We start from the raw sequence: 18,298 nt of genomic DNA, 5'->3' as shown, positions 1-18,298 counted from the left end.
ATTCCGCAACAAAGCCTCCTTCACTCACGCCGCCAAACTTACGCTAGTAAAACTGACTATCCTACCGATCCTCGACTTCGGCGATGTCATCTACAAAATTGCTTCCAACACTCTACTCAGCAAACTGGATGCAGTTTATCACAGTGCCATCCGTTTTGTCACTAAAGCACCTTATACCACCCACCACTGCGACTTGTATGCTCTAGTCGGCTGGCCCTCGCTACATATTCGTCGCCAGACCCACTGGCCCCAGGTCATCTACAAGTCCATGCTAGGTAAAGCTCCGCCTCATCTCAGTTCACTGGTCACGATGGCAACACCCACCCGTAGCACACGCTCCAGCAGGTATATCTCACTGATCATCCCTAAAGCCAACATCTCATTTACCCGCCTTTCGTTACAGTTCTCTGCTGCCTGTGACTGGAACGAACTGCAAAAATCGCTGAAGTTGGAGACTTTTATCTCCCTCACCAACTTCAAACATCTGCTGTCTGAGCAGTTAACCGATCGCTGCAGCTGTACATAGTCTATCGGTAAATAGCCCACCCATTTTTACCTACCTCATCCCCATACTGTTTTTATTTATTTACTTTTCTGCTCTTTTGCACACCAATATCTCTACCTGTACATGACCATCTGATCATTTATCACTCCAGTGTTAATCTGCAAAATTGTAATTATTCGCCTACCTCCTCATGCCTTTTGCACACAATGTATATAGACTCCCCCTTTTTTTTCTACTGTGTTATTGACTTGTTAATTGTTTACTCCATGTGTAACTCTGTGTTGTCTGTTCACACTGCTATGCTTTATCTTGGCCAGGTCGCAGTTGCAAATGAGAACTTGTTCTCAACTAGCCTACCTGGTTAAATAAAGGTGAAATAAAAATAAATAAAACATTTAAATCATCATAACCGTCATCGTTAAGAGACATTACTGTGCAGCCGTATTCATCGACCTGGCCAAGGCTTTCGACTCTGTCAATCACAACATTCTTATTGGCAGACTCGACAGCCTTGGTTTCTCAAATAATTGCTTCGCTTGGTTTACCAATTACTTCTCTGATAGAGTTCAGTGTATCAAATCCGAGGGCCTGTTGTTCGGACCTCTGGCAGTCTCTATGGGGGTGCCACAGGGTGCAATTCTCGGGCCGACTCTTTTCTGTATACATCAATGATGTTGCTATTGCTGCTGGTGATTCTCTGATCCACCTCTACGCAGACGACACCATTCTGTATACTTCTGGCCCCTCTTTGGACACTGTGTTAACTAACCTCTAGACGAGCTTCAATGCCATACAACTCTCCTTCCGTGGCCTTCAACTGCTCTTAAACGCAAGTAAAACTAAATGCATGCTATTCAATCGATCACTGCCCGCACCTGCTCGCCTGTCCAGCATCACTACTCTGGATTGCTCTGACTTAGAATACGTGGATAACTACAAATACCTGGGTGTCTGGTTAGACTGTAAACTCTCCTTCCAGACTCACGTTAAGCATCTCCTATCCAAAATTAAATCTAGAATCGGCTTCCTATATCGCAACAAAGCATCCTTCACTCATGCTGCCAAACATACCATCGTAAAACTGACCATCCTACCGATCCTCGACTTCGGTGATGTCATCTATAAAATAGCCTCCAACACTCTACTCAACAAACTGGATGCAGTCTATCACAGTTCCATCCGTTTTGTCACCAAAGCCCCATACACTGCCCACCATTGCGACCTGTACGCTCTCATTGGCTGGCCCTCGCTTCATACTCGTCGCCAAACCCACTGGCTACAGGTTATCTTCAAGTCTCTGCTAGGTAAAGCCCCGCCTTATCTCAGCTCACTAGCCACCATAGCAGCACCCACTCGTAGCACTCACTCCAGCAGGTATATCTCACTGGTCACCCCCAAAGCCAATTCCTCCTTTGGTCATCTTTCCTTCCAGGTCTCTGCTTCCCATGACTGGAACGAATTGCAAAATTCTCTGAAGCTGGAGACTCACATCTCCCTCACTAGCTTTAAGCACCAGCTGTCAGAGCAGCTCCCAGATCACTGCACCTGTACATAGCCCATCTGTAAACAGCCCACCTATCTACCTACCTCATCCCCATACTGTATTTATTTATTTATCTTGCTCCTATGCACCCCAGTATCTCTACTTGCACATTCATCTTCTGCCGATCTACCAGTGTTTAATTGCTATATTGTAATTACTTCGCCACCGTGGCCTATTTATTTCCTTAACTTACCTCATTTGCACTCACTGTATATAGACTTTTTGTTTTCTTTTGTTCTACTGTATTATTGTCTATGTTTTGTTTATTCCATGTGTAACTCTGTGTTGTTGTATGTGTCGAATTGCTCTGCTTTATCTTGGCCAGGTCGCAGTTGCAAATGAGAACTTGTTCTCAACTAGCCTACCTGGTTAAATAAAGGTGAAAAATAAAAAATAATAATAATAAATGTGAAAACTAAAATGGTCTATTCATTATTTTTTAGGAGATGGTCTTATCCAGAGCAAGTCCATACATTTACATACTCGGTGCCCCATGGGAATCAAACCCACAACCCTAGTATTGCAAGTGCCATGCTCTACCAACTAAACCACATCATCACAAACCACTTGATGTCTCAATGTACTCAATGACTGGATTGTACATTGTTTTTCTTCATGGTGATGTAAAGTCTACAGGTACAAACGTAGATGATCAGCTTATGTACAATACAGTAATGTGCATTTACATTAAGGGGTTTGTTAGAATGGTACGTTAATACTGCACAAAAAGTGTTTGTTTCCATGTTATTTGATCAAGAAAAATATTTAATTTGATGTGGATGTTTTGTGTCTTTGGACATAACTTTGCACCTTTTGATGTAGATGTTTGAGGACAGAGTTTTGTTCTTTCTGGATCCCATTTGAATGATGATCAACTCTTACAATTCCAGCTATTGAGTCCTGCAAGATACTCTTCTTAATTAGGTAACTACCTTTTTGCCAAAGCAGAGATGCTGATTTTTTTTGCTTTCACTATAGATGCCTATATCGGTCTGCTAATATTAGTAAAGACCCAGTGCACTACTTTTGTGAACAAATCTTTTTTTATTCATATTTTTTTTGTATTCTGATTTTTCAGGTGGTGCTGCAGCACCCTCAGCACCCCTACTTCCTGTGGCTATGCCTGGAATAGCTCAAGAAGGAGGCTAGACTGTTCTGTAGTAGCCAGCGAAGAGTCCAGATCTGAGTCACATCCCTAACCTATGGCGAGAACTGAAAACAGCAGTTGGTGGAGGGCAGCCCTAAAACATTGAAGAATTAGAGCAGTTTGCTGCTGAAAACTGGGCCAAATTGCCTGTAGAAAGGAGCAGCAAGCTCATTGATGTCTACAAGATGTATTTGTCAGGAGTTATCTTGGTCAACGGCTGTGCAACCAAGTACTAGGTCCTGGGTGCCAATACTTTTGCCAATGCCATTTGTCTTTATTTTCTAAATTAAAATTGTAAACTTAAGTTTACAAAATATATATATATATATATATTTGGCCGCAACTGTATGATTGAATTGTTGACAACACACTATATTATACAACATAAATGGGTTAAACCCCATTTCATGCCCCATGGGGTTAATAATCAATATTCAGACTAAAGGTTGCCTAGAAAATAATCCCTGTAATAGTGATAAAAACTGCACTTGATGATTTATTATCTCAAAATGTGTTCGGAACATGTGGGAAACATGATGGAAAAATCTAGATCATTTGAAATTCAAGAAAAACATTTTGGGGGATTTTGCACACTGCACAACACCTGAAAACGCATTCATTTCAATGTAATTGAAAATGTATGTTTGGACACACAAAATTGCCATCGTTTTCTCAAATTCAACGTCAGTCCTCATTTAACAATGCTTACCTACCTATGAAAGCCATTGAAGCAGACCTAAAGTAATTTATGTAATATCATTTTTTACAAGCAAAAATGTTATGCAAATTGCAATTCTAATATGGCATTGCTAATATGAACCTCTTGACTTCTCAACCGCCTGGTAGAGCTCTGTAATTTCCTGATTAAACATAAAGTTGCTTTTTTTAAATATTGTAAGTCCTGATTAGAGTTTACAGTGAAATCATTTGTTCAACATGTTTTTCTAGAAGTGACAGTTAAGGATTAAGATGTGGTTTTGTTTTTGTGCAAAAGCACAGGTGGATTGCCACTCTAACAGCTGTGTACGGGCTAAAAAACAAGATCAAAACATCTCTGCCCTCCTTTCAACCCTGCCAGCTGTCTTTCTGGTAAACATCTTCAATGTATTGCCATTTCCAAGACACTGGAGAGTGTAACAGCTAGCTAGCTCCAGTCCTGCGTTTTGGGATGGATCTGTTGGAGCTCCCCACGCCAATGAATGATCATGCTGCTTCTCCCCCTTCGGAGCCCAAAGCCAAGAGCTGCGATCTGTCCCCCGCTATGAGAGCCAAGATCGAACGGAACAGACAGCGGGCTGTGATGCTGAGGCAAGCCCGCCTGGCCAACAGACCATCGGCAGGAGAAGGGGGTGGAACCTCGGCTAAAGTCGCCAAGACAGTCGACTCTGGTGGAGGGTTCTTCATTGAAGAAGAAGATGAGAAGCAAAGGAAAGTGGTGCTTCAACCAGGTATGTGGGTTTATAGTCAATGAAACATTTCCGGGGGCTTCAAGGTATCCATATCTGTTGCATTATGTCATCTCTCTCAACTGTCAAGATGTCAGATGTGTAACAGAGAAAGATGCATTTGGTGGTTCATGTGCGCCCTCTTGTGGATTCATGTCATACCACATGCCAGTTGCTGAGTGGAGTCAGTTTCTTTCAATCATTTCTAACTACCTACAGTGCCTTGCGAAAGTATTCGGCCCCCTTGAACTTTGCGACCTTTTGCCACATTTCAGGCTTCAAACATAAAGATATAAAACTGTATTTTTGTGAAGAATCAACAACAAGTGGGACACAATCATGAAGTGGAACGACATTTATTGGATAGTTCAAAAAAATGTAACAAATCAAAAACTGAAACATTGGTTGTGCAAAATTATTCAGCCCCTTTACTTTCAGTGCAGCAAACTCTCTCCAGAAGTTCAGTGAGGATCTCTGAATGATCCAATGTTGACCTAAATGACTAATGATGATAAATACAATCCACCTGTGTGTAATCAAGTCTCCGTATAAATGCACCTGCAGTGATAGTCTCAGAGGTCCGTTAAAAGCGCAGAGAGCATCATGAAGAACAAGGAACACACCAGGCAGGTCCGAGATACTGTTGTGAAGAAGTTTAAAGCCGGATTTGGATACAAAAAGATTTCCCAAGCTTTAAACATCCCAAGGAGCACTGTGCAAGCGATAATATTGAAATGGAAGGAGTATCAGACCACTGCAAATCTACCAAGACCTGGCCGTCCCTCTAAACTTTCAGCTCATACAAGGAGAAGACTGATCAGAGATGCAGCCAAGAGGCCCATGATCACTCTGGATGAACTGCAGAGATCTACAGCTGAGGTGGGAGACTCTGTCCATAGGACAACAATCAGTCGTATATTGCACAAATCTTGCCTTTATGGAAGAGTGGCAAGAAGAAAGCCATTTCTTAAAGATATCCATAAAAAGTGTTGTTTAAAGTTTGCCACAAGCCACCTGGGAGACACACCAAACATGTGGAAGAAGGTGCTCTGGTCAGATGAAACCAAAATTGAACTTTTTGGCAACAATGCAAAACGTTATGTTTGGCGTAAAAGCAACACAGCTCATCACCCTGAACACACCATCCCCACTGTCAAACATTGTGGTGGCAGCATCATGGTTTGGGCCTGCTTTTCTTCAGCAGGGACAGGGAAGATGGTTAAAATTGATGGGAAGATGGATGGAGCCAAATACAGGACCATTCTGGAAGAAAACCTGATGGAGTCTGCAAAAGACTCAAGACAATGATCCAAAACATAAAGCAAAATCTACAATGGAATGGTTCAAAAATAAACATATCCAGGTGTTAGAATGGCCAAGTCAAAGTCCAGACCTGAATCCAATCGAGAATCTGTGGAAAGAACTGAAAACTGCTGTTCACAAATGCTCTCCATCCAACCTCACTGAGCTCGAGCTGTTTTGCAAGGAGGAATGGGAAAAAATTTCAGTCTCTCCATGTGCAAAACTGATAGAGACATACCCCAAGCGACTTACAGCTGTAATCGCAGCAAAAGGTGGCGCTACAAAGTATTAACTTAAGGGGGCTGAATAATTTTGCACGTCCAATTTTTCAGTTTTTGATTTGTTAAAAAAGTTTGAAATATCCAATAAATGTCGTTCCACTTCATGATTGTGTCCCACTTGTTGTTGATTCTTCACAAAAAAATACAGTTTTATATCTTTATGTTTGAAGCCTGAAATGTGGCAAAAGGTCGCAAAGTTCAAGGGGGCCGAATACTTTCGCAAGGCACTGTACTACTGTAAAAAAATGGCCATAATAAATTATTTACGGCACACGTGACAACCAACCACTATCTGAATGACTAGTGTTTGACGACTATAGCACCTTGACTAAACTCTCCTCCTAGCACTCTTTCTAATCTGATTATAAGTTATATATACTGTGTGTGTGTGTGTGTGTGTGTGTGTGTGTGTGTGTGTGTGTGTGTGTGTGCGCGCATTACCATTCAAAAGTTTGGGGTCACTTAGAAATGTCCTTGTTTTCCATGAAAACATACATGAAATGAGTAGCAAAATGAATAGGAAATATAGTCAAGATGTTGACAAGGTTATAAATAATGATTTTTAATTGGAAAAATAATTGTGTCCTTCAAACTTTTCTTTCATCAAAGAATCCTCCTTTTGCTGCAATTACAGCCTTGCAGACCTTTGGCATTCTAGTTGTCAATTTGTTGAGGTAATCTGAAGAGATTTCACCCCATGCTTCCTGAAGTGCCTCCCACAAGTTGGATTGGCTTGATGGGCACTTCTTACGGTCAAGCTGCTCCCACAACAGCTCAATAGGGTTGAGATCCGGTGACTGTGCTGGCCACTCCATTATAGACAGAATACCAGCTGACTGCTTCTTCCATAAATAGTTCTTGCATGGTTTGGAGCTGTGCTTTGGGTCATTGTCCTGTTGTAGGAGGAAACTCCAATTAAGCACCGTCCACAGGATATGGCATGGCGTCGTAAAATGGAGTCATAGCCTTCCTTCTTCAAGATCCCTTTTATTCTGTAAAAATCTTCCACTTTACCACCACCAAAGCACCCCCAAACTGACATAACCTGAATGGCCACTCAGCAAGGAAGAAGCCACTGCTCCAGAACCGCCATAAAAATGCCAGACTACGGTTTGCAACTGCTCATGGGGACAAAGATTGTACTTTTTGGAGAAATGTCCTCTGGTCTGATGAAACTGTTTGGCCATAATGACCATCGTTATGTTTGTAGGAAAAAGGGGGAGGCTTGCAAGCCGAAGAACACCATCCCAACCCTGAAGCACGGGGGTGGCACAATCATGTTGTGGGGGTGCTTTGCTGCAGGAGGGACTGGTGCACCTCACAAAATAGATGGCATCACAAGGAAGGGAAATCATGTTTATATATTGAAGCAACATCTTAAGACATCAGTCAGGAAGTTAAAGTTTGGTTACAAATGGGTCTTCCAAATGGACAATGACCCCAAGTATACTTCCAAAGTTGTGGCAAAATAGCTTAAGGACAACAAACTCCAAAGGTATTGGAGTGGCCATCACAAAAAGCCTTGACCTCAATCCCATAGAACATTTGTGGGCAGAACTGAAAAAGCATGTGTGAGCAAGGAGACCTAAAACCTGACTCAGTTACACCAGCTCTGTCTGGAGGAATGGGCCACAATTCACCCAACTTATTGTGGGAAGCTTGTGGAAGGCTACCTGAAACTTTGACCCAAGTTAAACCATTTAAAGGCAATGCTACCAAATACTAATTGAGAGTATGTAAACTTCTGACACACTGGGAATGTGATGAAATAAATAAAAGCTGAAATAAATCATTCTCTCTACTATTATTCTGACATGTCACATTCTTAAAATAAAGTGGTGATCCTTACTGACCTAAGACAGGGACTTTTTACTAGGATTAAATGTCAGGAACTGTAAAAAACTGAGTTTAAATGTATTTGGCTAAGGTGCATGTAAACTTCTGACTTCAACTGTGTTTATATATATAAATAAGAGCGTCTGCTAGCCTGCTGTATGTGATGTAGACAGTGTTGAGCTTTTACTGCTCTCTCTGACTGTCTCTGACTAGCCCCTGTGATAAAGGCAGACTACCTGGTGTGTGATGACTGTAACAAGTCGTTTATGGATTCCTACCTCAGCAACGGCTTCGATCTGGCAGTCTGTGACAACTGCAGGTAAAACCAGTGCTCTTCCTTCTTGTGTCAATGACATCAGAACACGCAACTATACAGATATTGTGTTACTTATATTAGCCTTGTATTTAAGCTTGAAGGATATAAGAATAATAGCCTGGTCCAGATTTGTTTGTGCTGTCTTGCCAACCGGTCATTGTCACGCACACCACTATTACCATAGGAGTTGGCAAGACAGCACAAACTGATCTGGGACCAGGTTATAAGAACAGATGAGCTAGTATTCTATATAATCTCTTTCCACTATGAATGTTCCCCACCAGAGACTACGAGGTTAAACACAAGCTGGTATCCCGTACGGAGGCTAAGCAGCTCTACCTACTGAAGGACTGTGACCTGGACCAGAGGGAGCCAGTGCTGAGGTTTGTCCTGAGGAAGAACCCACACAATCCTCATTGGGGAGACATCAAACTCTACCTCAGGCTGCAGGTAGGATGAGCTCACAACCATTATTACTGGTTTTAACTCGCTGCTTTTCCTCATCTTGGCTGTGTCTGATGCCTCTTCCAACGTGCTTAGAGAGGAAGATGAGGCAGCAAGTCTTTGGTGGCTAGTGATGTTTTCAGACACAGCCCTTGTCTTCACTTGCCACTGTAGTGTTCCCCTACTATTGTTTACAGCCACCCCATAATGTGTGAGTGGGTCATGGTAATTAGGCAACAAACAGAAGAAAGCATACAGAGATAGGGAAGGAATACCTAATAAAAATGTCTTATAGACAAGTTTATCGTTTTCCGTTTTTAAACTTTTTCAGTTGCGTGCCCCAATGAACATTACCCAGGTGTATTTAGGTTAGATCAGTAAACATGTTGTGCTCTGTTCCCAGGTGGAGAAGCGCTCCTTAGAGGTGTGGGGCTCTGAGGAGGCCCTGGAGGAGGCCAAGGAAGCAAGAGAGGAGAACAGGGAGGTGCAGAAGCAGAAGCGCTTCAACAAAAAAGTCAAAGGTCAGTAACACAGTAATTGTTTTATTTATTAAACATGAATTAAATCGTGGGATTGAGACAGACAATAGGCTTTACAGACAACGGAACGACTGTGTTCGGATTGTCCCTCGGACACGAAGTCCCCTTTTTCTCTTTAAAAAAAAACTCTCAGAAAGACGCACCCCCAGTAGATTGTAGAAATCAGGTGATTCAGTTTTATTTCTTTATTATTGACTTAAAAGAAAAACCTGCACACTGAGCTTGCCAGTATCACTTGAGATTATTCAGTTTATGTATTTTAAGTCAATAAAACTGAAACAAACTACATTAAATAAATACAAATTAACCAAATAATTCCCACAGACCTGCAACAAGTAACCTCAAAATGTGCGACTGCTTTCCTTATTTCTGCATTTACAATTTATTGTATTACCATTGTCGCCGTGGTGGCCAGAGCTGCGTTGTGCGGTGAGGAGAAGCATGTGGACCAAGGGAACCAGTGCTCACCAGCACGAGTACAACCCTGAGGAACTAGTGGATGAAGAGGAGGATCTCTACAGGAAGGTCTGTAACGCCTGTGGACACGAACTGACCTATGAGAAGATGTAGCCGTGTGTCCTTTGAACCTTATCCCCGGGGGCCCACAGGGGAGTTATTTTTATGTGGACCACTGTACTTGATACAGGCCTTGAAGCAAGGAGGCCTACCTGAAATCATGTCTCAGCACATGCCATATATACAACGCAGACATACATCAATATTTCTCTCTTACAATATGTTGTGTTCCAGAAGCTGGTGATTGCTGTTATACTGTAAAATATGAACTGTTAAGTATATTAACTTCCCTTTTCTATAGACCATTTGTAAAATCATGTAATGCCAAAGGATTTGCATGTCTGAAATTACTTTTGAAATTGTATGAAAAATGCATATTTTTCCATAATGTGATCACTGTTTTGCAATAACTTGGACATTTAGTTTGATTACTGTGGATGGATAAAGACAGGATTCATTCTGGACCACAGAAGATCCGCGTTGTAGCGGTAAAATTAACCTGCCTCATTATTCTGAGGTTGGTGGTTCAAACCCCATTTAATATTTTTCACAATTCTAAATATTTAAAGAGAACATTTAAATGTCAGATACATTTGAGGGTCAGATAAGATCTGTGTTCTGTAAATCTGGGCCCATTTTTTCAAAAGTGATCTGATCGGATTTCAGCAATCGGATCGGATTAAATGCGTAGAAATAGAATGACCCGATTGCTGAAATCCGATCACACAACTTTTGAAAAACTGTGCCCAGATGAGTCAAAGCTCAACTGCTTAGCCTTCCCTGAGTAAAGAAACAATGTGATGTTGGGAAAATGTGCAGGTGGCTCAGTGCTTAACTCAACTGTCTTAGTACCTGGAGGTTGTGGGTTCTAATATAATGTACAGTTAGTGCTTTTGACTGTACTTTACGATGTCAAATACACCAACCTGGTCTCAGAGCATTTCGTATTATTCTGTACGTAAACCTGAGCCACTCCATTTACCATATGTTGTATGGTATGCATTCATTTGTTGATGTCCATCTATTTCGTATATGTTAAACCCCGTGGTTCCAGAACAGTAACCAGCAGTGGTTATGGAGGGAAACGTTTGGGGAAAAAGTAGCCCCTAAGATTTTAAAAGCACTTTAAAAGAATACTTTTTAGAGAGAGGTTTCCCTCTATAAAACGCTGCTTTTTACACGAGGGGGAACCTCAGGACTTAACCCCCATTAGTGATCACGGTCCACCAGCCAGCCATCAGCGAGCGTCAATGCAACCACACTCACAGGCTCTGCCTGGGGTAGAACCTACAACCCTCTGCTTATACTCAGAAAGCCTCCTGAGTGGTCTAAGGCACTGCATCGCAGTGCTAGCTGTGCCACTAGAGATCCTGGTTTGGGTCCAGGCTCTGTCGCAGCTGACCGCGAGACTCATGGGGCGGCGCACAATTGGCCCAGCGTCATCTGGGTTATGGGAGTGTTTGGCCGGCAGGGATGTTCCTGTCCCATTGTGCACTAGAGACTCCTGTGGCAGGCCAGACGCAATGCACGCTGACATGTCGCCAGGTGTACGGTGTTTCTTCTGACACATTGGTGCAGCTTGGCTGGGTTGTGTGTCGGAGGATGCACGGCTCTCCTGAGTCCATAAAGAAGTGGCAGCGAAGGGACAAGACTAACTACCAACTGGATATCACAAAATTGGGGAGAAGTATCCTAAGAAGCCAATAAGTGGCAACATGGGAGCTGGAAATAGCAGTCTGTTAGTGACCTCTACTGGTCAGGGCTATAGTCCAAGAACACCTGGGGTGTATTCATTACAAAACTTATTTTTTTTGCAACAGAAACCATTTACTCAAACGTTTAGCAAATTCAATTCGTTCCCTTTCCGTTTTTGTTACATTTGGTTCTTAAACAGTTTCGCAAGACTTGAATACAACCCAGGTGTGGGAGCTTGAACAGACAACAGGCCCTAAGACAACCGACATGGGTGGAACTAGCTGGAGACGACTACCCAGAACAGAGTGCTCTGTGGGGAGAGTCGTCGTCGCTAGCCTATGCAAGAGCTAGATTCTACCAGATGCGCTAGCCAACACCCGCGTAGCGGTTGTTTTGCAGGTGTCGTAACTGTGTTAGACATCAAATCCACAAGCGGCTCACGGAATTATACATATCACAGACATTGCTATTGGCTGCATGGTAGTTTTGAGGGGTTCCTGACTCCTATTTTTACAGCTCATTTCCCACCTTGTGCATTTGTATGTGGGGGCGCATGTGTGAACACGAATGTGTGATGTCATCTACATCTCAGGCTGATAAATTGAGCAAAATAATGCAGAGTTCTATGCGTCGTTATTTCTAGTCTACACTTTCTTTCTCGTTCTGAACTTTTAAAGCGAGTGGGACGGATGTGGCTTCGTGACAATGACTACACGAGCATCTGCTCACCCATTTGACAGCTCCAACGCAGTTACACCTCCGACATGCCGCGTAAATAAGTAATACGATCTGCTATGCAGGTTATCCCTTAATTGATTAACTCGAGCCCATAGTTGTCAACCAGCTTCAGTTCGAGGTTGGATACACGGCCTTTCTAGCCTAGTCGTATGGGCCAGACGGCTCTCCCTCAGACACTGGGCAGAATCAAATCAGAATGCAAACACAGCCAAACTCTGGACAGGTCAACTAGACAAAAAGGCCACACTTCTGATCTTTACCACAACTCACATTTAGCTTTCATCTAAATTGTGCAGAGGGATATTAATGTCCGAAACGTCTAAAATCGTCATGAATAAGAGAACACGATCAAACACAATCCTCAATATCAATACATTATCAAAATCATTTCTACAGTAACCATGTTTTGTTTGTTTTTAATACGAGAAAGAAAAGCCTTATACATACGACCAGCTGAGAAATTCCACAGAGGTTGTCCTACAATTTAAAACAGTAACACGTGACTGTACTCATATCAACACTGCCATTGAAGAACACATTCACAGCAATCTGATAAACAAACCAGAAAAACATGTATACATCATTCCTTCTGAAGGAATTTGAGAAATTACCTTATCAACTAAGCATCAAGGAAATGTGTGTTAAATTCAAAACAAGTTTAAAAACCATTGAAACATTTGCAGTTTCAGGACACGGGTGGCCATACAGGTAAGATGGATCAACTGTTAGTCGATTATACATTCCTATCCCGCAGACACGGAACATTTAAGAGTTCTTGAGTCATTCATCTTTTAAATATCAATCATTGTAATATTGACAATTCCACAGCAACCCTACCAAATTAAGTACAGACCACCTATGCTTGTCCCAGATCCCTGATGACATCACTTGGCTTTCTTCTGGCATCATGGAAAGCTGCCAATGGCTTCCTGCCCATCTTCGACATCTATCTTCTCTTGGTCCCTCCAAAGCCTGACAAAAAAGGAATCAGAAAGCCACCCTAAGAAAAACTCCCATAGAGGCAGGACGTGGGACAGAGTAACTGTGTGGAACTGAGAATAACTTAATGAAGGAGTCATACAAACATATGTTATACTGTATCCACACAAACGTTTATATTTTAGATGTCTATGATTTTACAGATATACACAATTCATCAAGATGACTTGACTGATTTGACTAAATTGGACAGTTTATAAAAACACACATCAGTAAGTACGTACATAGATGCTCTGGCTACATTAGTTATAGTAGTTGGGCAGCAGTACCTGAAGCAGCACGTGTTCCGGTGCTAGGGGCTGGGGTCGGTGGTGATCTGGGTGCAGAGTAGTTTGAGTGGGTGTTTGTGTACGGCGTCTGGCTTCTACAATAAACAGGGACATGAAAAAAACACAACCAACAACTTTAGCTGAAAATCTGAGTAAAAATGTAAAAAAATATATAAAAAAATGTCTAGTGATTGTCATGTTGGGCTCCCGAGTGGCACAGCGGTCTAAGGCAGTGCATCTCAGTGCAAGGGGCATCACTGCAGTCCCTGGTTCGAATCCAGGCTGCATCACATCCGGCTGTAATTGGGAGTCCCATAGGGCGGCGCACAATTGGCCCAGCGTCGTCCGGGTTTGGCCGACAATGTAAATAAGAATTTGTTCTTAGATGACTTGCCCAGTTAAATAAAAAAATTAAAATGTCCTACCCTTTCTCTAAGCCGACACTACCTGCCCATCCCTGTATAACCAATCCTTCCCCAAGATGGGGCAACGACACCGTATCATGCCAAACCAAAAGATATGCACACACCAGTGTTTCCCAACTCCAGTCGAGTGCCCCCAACAGCACACATTTTTTGTAGCCCCAGACAAGCACACCTGATTCAACTTGTCAACTAATCATCAAGCCCTCAATGAGTTGCGTCAGTCCAGGGCTACAACATAAATGTATGCTGTTGGGAGGACTGGAGTTCAGAAATACTGGATTACACCACTGACCTTTGGCTCCCAAACAGATAACCGAGGACTCCTCCAGTCCCCATCCCAGTCCAGAAACTATTCCCAGTTCCTCTAGCAGCACGGGCCCCTGCAAAGTGCTGCTGCTGCTGTCCACTGTAGTCACTGCGGAACCCGTACCCAGGGTTGGCACCGTAGCCAGCAGAACCAGCATATCCTCCGGCAGAACCGGGGAACCCAGAAGCACCGGGGAACCCGGAAGCACCTGGGTAACCTGAAGAAGAACCTAGGATAGAGAAAGATACCATTTATGATCGGTGACAGCCTGGTCCCAGATCAGTTTGTGCCATCTTGCCAACTCCTATGGTCATGCCAATTGGCAATATAGCACAAACTGATCTAGGACCAGGCTACATACCTGAACCATAAATAAAAGCAAGGGTGTGTAAGCAGACGGCATAGGTGTATAAACTTTAGCCTACCTGTGAAGTCTGGCTTGAATCCAGGAGGTGGTGGCCCATGGGGATTGTGGGTATTGGAGCCGTTATCAGGGAACTGCCCGTCTTGTCCTAGATTTGTCGGTCCACTCAGGAAAAGCTTGTACACACCATAGGCCAGAAACAAGAGCAGAGCGACTACCACTAACCCACTGGAATTTCCTTCCCCTGTTGAACTCTGTTGTCTGTTGTTGCTATGGTGATGCTGGTTGTTGTTGTCTGAAGAACCCTTGAAGAAGCTGGAAGCGAAGTCACTGAAGCCACCTGAGAAATCATGGTTTTGTTCAATGGTATCAAACGGAAGAAAACGTACAGAAACAGGGAGGGAACTTATCCAATAAGACAATCGCTATTGTTTTCCGTCCCATAACGTTGTGAAACATTTCACAACGCTGTGTACTAACAACCCACCTGTTGAGCCATGTGAGCCCCCCTTGTGCCTCCTCTTGCCTTCCTCAGTCAGCTCCAGTGAGTACTCCAGTCCACACGAGCCCTTCAGTATGTAGGCGTCATCTGGATGGCTGAATCCCTCACAGCTGACCTCTATCCGACCAAATTTGTAGGCGTTGTCCATGTCTGTTTTGCACTCCCACTGAAAGTGAAACAAGGATCTGTGCCATCTTGCCAACAGTAATTGGGCTAGATCTGGGAGCAGGCCTAATGTGCTACACCCTTTTCCTCTATCTGCAAGTGTTCAGTCTTACCTGCGCGTCGACTCCGTCCCAGCCTTTGTTTTTGCATTGAACCACTTCAGGAAGGAAGGATCCACAGCCGGCTGAGCCTCCAACACACTGCAGCTGAGGTACAGCACTACTGCGTCTGGCAGTGGTGTACTTGCCCTTGTACAGGGTGAGTACCTGCACGTCTCGGAGCAAAACACTACCTGGAGCTGTATAGAGAGGAATCATTATTCTCCATTCCAGGCAGTATAAGGCTAAGCAAATAGGCTGATGAAAAACGTATGGCAAATTGGCAACCTTCAACAAATTAGAATATGTGCATAATGTAATGTTGCCTGAGCCTCCCTTGTATGCATTCTGGAGCTTTGATCTTTACGGCACAAAATCAAAAGACCCGCAGCTATTTTTTATCATGAAAACTAATATCCACCTGCTTAGCTAGCCATTTCTGAAATTGGTACAACGAGCAAGAACCATAGATATTTTAGATATAATTTTGTAGCCTAAACGTTTTGCAAGAAAGAGAACTAGATTCTAGAAAGTGAATAGCTATTATGCGGAAATAAACACTGGCCTTCATTCCAACTTCTGATGTGAGCTACAGAGAGGAAAAGCAAAACGATTTGAAGCAATCCCTTCATCGTTGGTATTCTTCCACCAAATCCTTCAGGCGTCGTGGTGTGTAGTCAGTTGTAAATGCTAATTTGAACAATATCCTGGGAAGGAAAAATATATAAAATGTACTCGACTGATGAAACAACTTCCGGGTGTAACGTCATCTGTTTTGAGCAGGAATGAGCCAATCACGAGCAAGCACGACAGTGCTATTACGTTCATCGCTCCGTGGCGCCCTCTAGCGTACATATCTAGGTGGCTAATGATGGAAGAGAGGATTATAGTCATGTGATGTACTTTTAGGCCAGGCTAATGGAGATGGTTTTTATCCAGATTACTTTCCTTTTTTGTCCATATAGTCTTGCTCTATGGGTTCTTCAAAATTGGATGTGATATAAGCCCAATGTTCATATGATTGGAATTAATACCAAATATGTACTTGATAAATGTGAAATCAAAAATACTCTGACAAGGTTGTTTGTTTCAGTTATCAATATAATACATTGTCATGAATACAAAGTGTTACGTTTAGGGCAAATCCAATTAACACATTACTGAGTACCACACTCCATATTTTCGAGCTGCATCATGTTATGGGTATGCTTGTAATCGTTAAGGACTGGTAAGTTTTTCAGGATAAAAAAAACAAAAACAGAATTGAGCTAAGCACAGGCAAAATAGAAGAAAAACTGGTTGTCTGCTTTCCACCAGACACTGGGAGATGTGTTTTAGATAATACTTTAGTGCCCTGTTAGAAACAGGCTGCATGTTTTAGAATATTTGTATTCTGTACAGCAGTGGAGGCTGCTGAGGGGAGGGAGGAAGGTTCACAATATTGGCTGGAATGGCATCAAACACATCAGATATTTGGTTTCCATGTGGTTGATACCGCTCCATTTGAGCCATTATTATTTGGGGCGACAGGCAGCCTAGTGGTTAGAGCGTTGGACCGAAAGGTTGCAAGATCAAATCCCTGAGCTGACAAGGTAAAAATCTGTTGTTCTGCCCCTGAACAAGGCAGTTAACCCACTTTTCCTAGGCTGTCATTGAAAATAAGAATTTGTTCTTAACTGACTTGCCTAGTTAAATAAAGGTTAAAAAAAAGCCATCATGAGCCATCCTCCCGGCTTCCTTCTTTTCATTATGTCAATTAGGTTAGTATTGTTGTCCTATCACATCCTTTAAACTCTAACCTTTTTAAAGTCACCAACGGCCTCATGGTGAAATCCTTGTGCAGTTTCCTTCCTCTCCGGCAACCAAGTTAGGCAAGACGCCAGTATCTTTGTAGTGATTGGGTGTATTGATACACCATCAAAGGGATATTCAATGTCTGCTTTTTGTTGTTGTAACCATCTACCAATAGGTGTCCTTCTTTGCGAGGCATTGGAAAACCTCCCAGGTCTCTGTGGTTGAATCGATGTTTGAAAATAACTGCTCGACTGAGGGACCTTACAGATAATTGTATGTGTGGGGTACAGAGATTAGGTAGTCATTCAACAATCATGTTAAATACTATTATTGCAAACAAAGTGAGTCCATGCAACTTGTGATTTATTAAGCACATACTACTGAACTTATTTAGGCCATAACAAAAGGGGTTGAATACTTATTGACTCAAGACATATCAGCTTTTCATCTTTAATTAATTTGTAAAAAATAAATTGAAAAACATAATTCCACTTTGACATTATGGGGTATTGCGTGTAGGCCAGTGAAAATCTATTTAATCAATTTTAAAATCAGGCTGTAACACAATCAAATGTGGAAAAAGTCAAGGGGTGCGAATTCTTTCTGAAGGCACTGTAGGTCAGTTGTATAAAACATATTTGATATCAGTGTGTCTCTAAACTAGCTGATCATCAGCGGAGAAACAGTGAGTTAACATTTGAACCATCCATACGTTGCTAATTAAAAAGGTTCGAAGGGGGGCATGTCTGTACAGAACCAAAACATAAATAATACAAACACAAAAAATAAATAAACAGGAAAAATAAAGTCCAAACTTTTCCGCCTACCCACAATACAAATCCATGTTTATCTTCCTGGTTGATATTGTGAGGCAACATTGTATTGATAAACTAAACGGACGTGAACACATTTGATTGGAAGTGCCATATATATGTCGAGTCCAGGTGTAGCTATGCAAACTAAGTACGATACCATAGATACTGTTTATGCTCACAGTTCATCCAGATGTTGGCTATTCAAGCGTTTCAGAGTAAGGGTGCTGACCTAGAATCAGGTCCCCCTTCTTAT

At 42.4% G+C, this 18,298-nt stretch overlaps 2 protein-coding genes across 2 annotated transcripts; one reads left to right on the top strand and one right to left on the bottom strand.

Annotated features, from left to right (window-relative positions):
- Nucleotides 1-4,141: 4,141 nt before the first annotated feature.
- Nucleotides 4,142-11,320, top strand: LOC112232428 (DNA repair protein complementing XP-A cells homolog). Its single transcript, XM_024399441.2, has 5 exons — nucleotides 4,142-4,643; nucleotides 8,273-8,378; nucleotides 8,660-8,825; nucleotides 9,223-9,340; nucleotides 9,774-11,320. The coding sequence occupies exons 1-5, from the start codon at nucleotides 4,364-4,366 to the stop codon at nucleotides 9,926-9,928; spliced, it is 825 nt and encodes a 274-aa protein (XP_024255209.1). The 5' UTR covers nucleotides 4,142-4,363; the 3' UTR covers nucleotides 9,929-11,320.
- A 1,387-nt stretch (nucleotides 11,321-12,707) lies between these two features.
- saraf (store-operated calcium entry-associated regulatory factor) lies at nucleotides 12,708-16,219 on the bottom strand. Its single transcript, XM_024399373.2, has 7 exons — nucleotides 16,002-16,219; nucleotides 15,452-15,636; nucleotides 15,159-15,339; nucleotides 14,733-15,011; nucleotides 14,293-14,536; nucleotides 13,576-13,670; nucleotides 12,708-13,279 (listed from the first exon to the last, which is right to left on the bottom strand). Exons 1-7 carry the CDS (start codon nucleotides 16,066-16,068, stop codon nucleotides 13,254-13,256), a joined length of 1,077 nt encoding a protein of 358 aa, XP_024255141.1. The 5' UTR covers nucleotides 16,069-16,219; the 3' UTR covers nucleotides 12,708-13,253.
- Nucleotides 16,220-18,298: the final 2,079 nt, after the last annotated feature.

The sequence above is a fragment of the Oncorhynchus tshawytscha genome, linkage group LG11, assembly GCF_018296145.1.
Source record: "Oncorhynchus tshawytscha isolate Ot180627B linkage group LG11, Otsh_v2.0, whole genome shotgun sequence".
Classification (NCBI taxonomy): Eukaryota; Metazoa; Chordata; class Actinopteri; order Salmoniformes; family Salmonidae; genus Oncorhynchus; species Oncorhynchus tshawytscha.
Note: the sequence above shows the minus strand (reverse complement) of the source record. Positions and strands in the feature narration are given on the sequence as shown.

Excerpts from the sequence above, each read along its gene's own strand:
- LOC112232428 (XM_024399441.2), top strand. The coding sequence starts at position 4,364 with ATGGATCTGTTGGAGCTCCCCACGCCAATGAATGATCATGCTGCTTCT. Across the intron at positions 8,826-9,222 it reads AACTCTACCTCAGGCTGCAG|GTGGAGAAGCGCTCCTTAGA; the intron begins GTAGGATGAGCT and ends CTCTGTTCCCAG. Across the intron at positions 9,341-9,773 it reads CTTCAACAAAAAAGTCAAAG|AGCTGCGTTGTGCGGTGAGG; the intron begins GTCAGTAACACA and ends CGTGGTGGCCAG.
- saraf (XM_024399373.2), bottom strand. The coding sequence starts at position 16,068 with ATGAAGGGATTGCTTCAAATCGTTTTGCTTTTCCTCTCTGTAGCTCAC. Across the intron at positions 14,537-14,732 it reads ATTCAAGCCAGACTTCACAG|GTTCTTCTTCAGGTTACCCA; the intron begins GTAGGCTAAAGT and ends TCTCTATCCTAG. Across the intron at positions 13,280-13,575 it reads CGGAACACGTGCTGCTTCAG|GCTTTGGAGGGACCAAGAGA; the intron begins GTACTGCTGCCC and ends CTTTTTTGTCAG.